General features: G+C 40.6%; 1 protein-coding gene across 1 annotated transcript; it reads left to right on the plus strand.

The window, feature by feature from the left end:
• The first annotated feature begins 249 nt into the window (after positions 1-249).
• LOC110857497 (protein mesh) lies at positions 250-4,000 on the plus strand. Its single transcript, XM_022106085.2, has 2 exons — positions 250-592; positions 867-4,000. Exons 1-2 carry the CDS (start codon positions 334-336, stop codon positions 3,626-3,628), a joined length of 3,021 nt encoding a protein of 1,006 aa, XP_021961777.2. The 5' UTR covers positions 250-333; the 3' UTR covers positions 3,629-4,000.
• Positions 4,001-5,131: the final 1,131 nt, after the last annotated feature.

Raw genomic sequence — 5,131 nt, forward strand, 5'->3', positions numbered from 1 at the left:
TTTCCGCCCGAAGACATAGCGTATGTATTGGACAGGATAGAAACAATTTTTGAGGGTGCAGTGACCTCACACGGTTAAGGTAATGGGGATAATGAGCGTAAAATTCTCACATGGTTTCACTGCTTTTTAACCTTTTGTTCGTGACTGTAATTTACTGCTAATAATTTTTGTATGATCTTGCATATTCATATATGTATTATTTATTATGTAACTCTGATCTAATCTTCTCGTAAGAATGGACTCGCACAGTTCTCATTGACATCTCACACCTTGCACAGAACGTTCAGTAATTCTTTTTACATATCGCAAAAAAGCGTCCACATCATTCATATCATGGCAAAAAAAGCTTCTAAACTCGCCGGGAGCTTTATCATTTTGATTCAGCTATTCCTATTAATATTCCCCTACACGTCATGCGAGGAACTTAAAGAGGACATGTTTCCCTACGGCGTGGAAAATGGAGATATAAGAATGTTCGAAACTGACGACGGGTTTGACGTGGCTCCCCTGATATTTGGAAATTTTAAATTCTTTAACAACACTTATAACCGCGTATTTATCAGCAACAATGGAATCTTGTCGTTTGTAAATGGTAAGATTTCAGAATTATTTAGTGCACTCTTAAAAATAGTCGTACCACTTTGAAAAACAAATGCACTTTAAACTTTGCATTAAGTAAACTACCTAGACTAAATTCAGAGTAAATTTTGTTTTTCATCAAATTAACGCTACCCTGAATTTAAATAATATATTTAGTTCATTTAACACAGAATTCAAAGTACCTAAGTGCATTTACTCATTATTTTTAAGAGAGTATCTTGGTGCCAAAATCTTATTATATCTCTCTTTAAATAATTAAATAATAGGAATTGGCCAATATACGCCCACCTGTGGGCCACTCCTCAACACCCCCATCGTCATGGGCTACTGGGCTGACGCCATCACCACTGGGGGTAACATGGGGTCCGTCTACTACCGCGAATCCATCAACAAAACCATCCTCGCCAAAGCAGCTGACGAAATCACGGCGGCATTTCCCTCCATCCCAAACCCTGACCTGACTTGGACCTTTGTAACGACTTATGACAACGTGGGGTTTTACGGTGCTCGAAACACGACAAATTGTACCGGGGTAAATTTTCGAAACACGTTTCAAATAATCCTCACCACCGACGGGTATCACTCCTTTGTGATCTTGAACTATAACAAAATCACGTGGACGGCGGGAACTGCGTCCGGCGGGAATCAATGCACCGGTCTTGGCGGGAGACCGGCCAAGGCGGGATTCGACTATGGGGATAACACCATGCTATACACGATCGAAGGATCCTGTTACGAATCGATAGTTAATATTAGTCAATCCAGTAATGTAGACTACCCTGGAAAATGGATTTTTAAAGTTGATCAGAAAGTTGATTCCGCCAGTTGTGTGGATTATTCGGATAAAATTAAAATCGCGCCGGTTGCAGTGTCTATGCTGGGGTATTCTGAGATTGTTTTGAGCGGACCTTGCTTCAATAACTATACAAGAGCTGTATGCATATTCCATGATAAAGAACTTATCGAGGTGGTCGGGGTATTTTCTCCCGATAAAAGGAAAGTATTCTGTTTAACGGCCCCCTTTCAAACGTGGGGCATGGTTTCAGTAAGTCTCACTTTAACCCTGGACAACTTTACTGACGTTACGTTTCATGGCTCCATCTACACCACGGCGACACCGAGGGACACACTTTCACTAGATACGAATGCTGATACCACCATTTTCATGAGCTGGGATCCCCTAAGTTTTAGACGGGTTGCGGTCCCTGCCGCTGTCGAAGTTCGAGCACCCGCAATGTTAGAGATTAGTCTCATCAATGTCTATATGACGCCGAGAAACAAAATTATTTACGCAACTCCAATCCAAGTAGGCGATCCTATCGTGAATATTGGGCAGTACGAGGTTAATCTCCCTCTAAACATTACGGCACTGACAAACCTAAGTTCCACATTTTTCATCGCTTTATCACTCAAAAATCCCAACCCTGTCCTTTTCCCGGTAGGGAAATACGTCCTCAGTGAACTGTTACATTCTGGATATGGAAAAACGCTTGCAGATTTGCAGGTCTGGTGCGATAATTGGTTTAAAGATGATCTCGGTCCTCCCAGAATAATTCTCCCCTGTCCGCCATCCCTCCCCCTGGCACAAATGGATGGGAGGTATCAATCCATCCTGTCCAGCGGTGCGGAAGAAATTCCAAATTCTGATGACTTGATTGTCAACAAATTTATTCAAACAATTTCAAATTTTGACGGGTCAGGACAAGAATGTTTTTACAATCAGAAGGGCCAACTCGTTTCCGGCCCTCCATTCGGCGGTAGCGCCAATTTGGTCAGTCCACACTCTTCTTTAGGACCAGTTGGTCACCACGTCGCGGATGTCGCACCTTACCTCATGTGCTGCATATTTGGCAATAGTATGCAAAACTGTAGTTCTTATTATGTAAAACGTCCATCCAACTATGGGCTTGGGTATGTCCCGCCGAGATTTGGGTTCGGTTTTGGCGATCCCCACATTTCCACGGTGGACGGGGTGAGGTACACGTTTAACGGGGTGGGGGAATTTTGGATGGTTTATGGTAGCAGTCAGTTTGGAATGCAGTGCAGAATGGAGCAATTTATTGGTCAAGGTGGTTCCACAAATGCGTCAGTATTTACCGCGTTTGCTTTTAAGGAAGCAAATCGTACGATTCAGGTGGAGTGGAACAGGTTAAAAGAAACTTTTAACGTTTACCTGGACCATGTTTTCGTATCGAGCGAGGTTTTAATTGGGGAAGGTGGTCTGGTCGTGGACGGAGTGTCAATTCACATTGGAAACGGGACAATCCTAGAATTATCGTTTAGTTCGGGTTTCTTCTTCGAAATCAAGTCTGCCCCTGGTGCTGTGAACGCGTTAAGCGTTACGACCGGTGTGTATGGAAACCAGGTTTTAAACAAGGGGTATTCCGGTCTTCTTGGTAGGATTGATGGAAGAACGGAGAATGATTTGACCAGTCGAAATGGGAATTTTATTTCGGTGAATTCTAGTCTAGCGGAAATACACAGGTTCGGAATTTCTTGGGCAACGTTCGAAAATGAGAGTCTGTTTTACTATCAGGATGGAAAAAGTCATGGGTCTTATCAAAATTTGAACTTTACCCCGAATTTCGAAACTCCCCAGATTTCCAACTTGCCTGGAAACGTGGTCGCCATGTGTAACGGGTCGGTTGAATGCTTATACGATTTTGCGTCAACGGGTAGCAAGGATTTTGCAGAAGGGACTAAGGTTGAGGTTAAAATAGAAAAGGTGCTAGATGCAGTTGTAAGGTCTGAACTTAACGATGATAACCCGACCTGTGTTCCATTACCCAATCCGAAGAATGGGTATGTCATTAGTTCGAATATCCAGTTTAACGGGGTGGCAAGATTTTACTGTAATGCGGGGTTTAAACTGGTCGGAAATTCGGTGGTGGCGTGTTCAGTGAAATATGGGAATGATGCTGTTTGGAATGGAACTGCTCCGATTTGTGTGAGAGGAAGTGGACCACCCAAGAAATGTGTGATGGATAAAAACAATCAGAATACGGATGGAAAGGTTTGTTGGTATTAGATACATGTCTAAATACAGATATGTTAGTTAATATATTTGCATCAATGTGTAAATGTATTTTTTTGAAAATCTTCTATGTCTAGTTGAATACATTAATATGTAATTGGATTTGAATTATAAATATAAAGTTGAAATTTAATGCCACGTATAGATATCTCGCGACAAGAAATTTTTGTGTATGCTAGGGTTTAATTTACTGAACAATTAATTGTCATTCTAGTTCAATTCTTTACACACGGATATATTTACATGTATTTATGTATTCGAACAATAAAATCTGCATACTTTTTGTTAGTAAATATGTGATATAAGTATTGCTTGTGCATAAAATAATAAAATTCACTTGCGTTTGCGAGCGAAGTTCATAAAAAATGTGTAAGAAATTAACGATGAATTATTCAAAATTAACAATTTATTTGGTGCATACATCGGAAACAGTGTTTTTATATTGCTAATTAAAACAAAATTGAATACGTGCAAATTGACATTTTTTCAAGTGACAAATAAAACTTTGCAATGTCCTAAGTAGAGTATGTATCACTGTATCGCACTGTATCGCACTCTATGTATCAACCAAATAAATATTTACCACACAAACTGTTATCACTATGTAGTCTATCAATTCACTATTTATAAACAAAGTTTGCATCAATAAAGTTACATGCAATGCCGAATCTACACCGAGTGATATATTATCTACAGTCAATTTTTAATACATTTGGTTTGACACGATTAAACTTCTTGGATTTTCTTAACCGCCGGTTGCTAATTTTGCAATTACAATTAAGCAAGGCAAGACAATTTGTACGAGTCGGTTGAAGTAGCATTCTCCATTCATACTTGTATCCCTCAATCAGAAAAGAAATTATCGCCAAACAAATCAGACCGGCAGAGATCATAAAAATCGTTATAATTCCTCCCCCCATTGTCAACGGGGCTACGGTGGGGATCGTATCGTTTGAAACCGGCTCCCTCCCAACCCACATGTTCCTAGCCATTTCCATCTTTAATCGCGAATAAATACCGGAGGACACCAGCGCCTGAAAATTTCTCTGTACAGCAGACACACTACTTCTCTCTGAACTTCGTCCACCACCTTGAAACGTCCACCCAAACCAGGTCGGGTCCAAGAGACGCTGCCCAGAATGGAATTGCTTGGATGGATATTTTTTAGTTAGAAAGGCCATCTCACCCTGTAGTATTTCTAGGGTTGCAATGAAGACACTTTTTATTTCACAGTTTACAACATCTCGTTCAACCAGGGCTTGTAGCTCGGTTGTGGAATAATTTATCCTTGTTTGATCGATCCTGCTGGGAAATACGTTATGAATTGGATTCATAAGAAGCAGAGTCAGAATGTTCTCTTTCCCAAATGGAATCTGAGGATTTTTCATGGAGATTAGTTGTCGAAGGCGATAATTTTGGTATTGTGCGAACACCATATAACGCCATAAGTAAGTGCGTCTAGATATAAAGACTTGCATTCGAGGGGACAACATTCTG

Source organism: Folsomia candida, unplaced genomic scaffold (genome assembly GCF_002217175.1).
Source record: "Folsomia candida strain VU population unplaced genomic scaffold, ASM221717v1 Fcan01_Sc019, whole genome shotgun sequence".
In the NCBI taxonomy this organism is placed as follows: domain Eukaryota; kingdom Metazoa; phylum Arthropoda; class Collembola; order Entomobryomorpha; family Isotomidae; genus Folsomia; species Folsomia candida.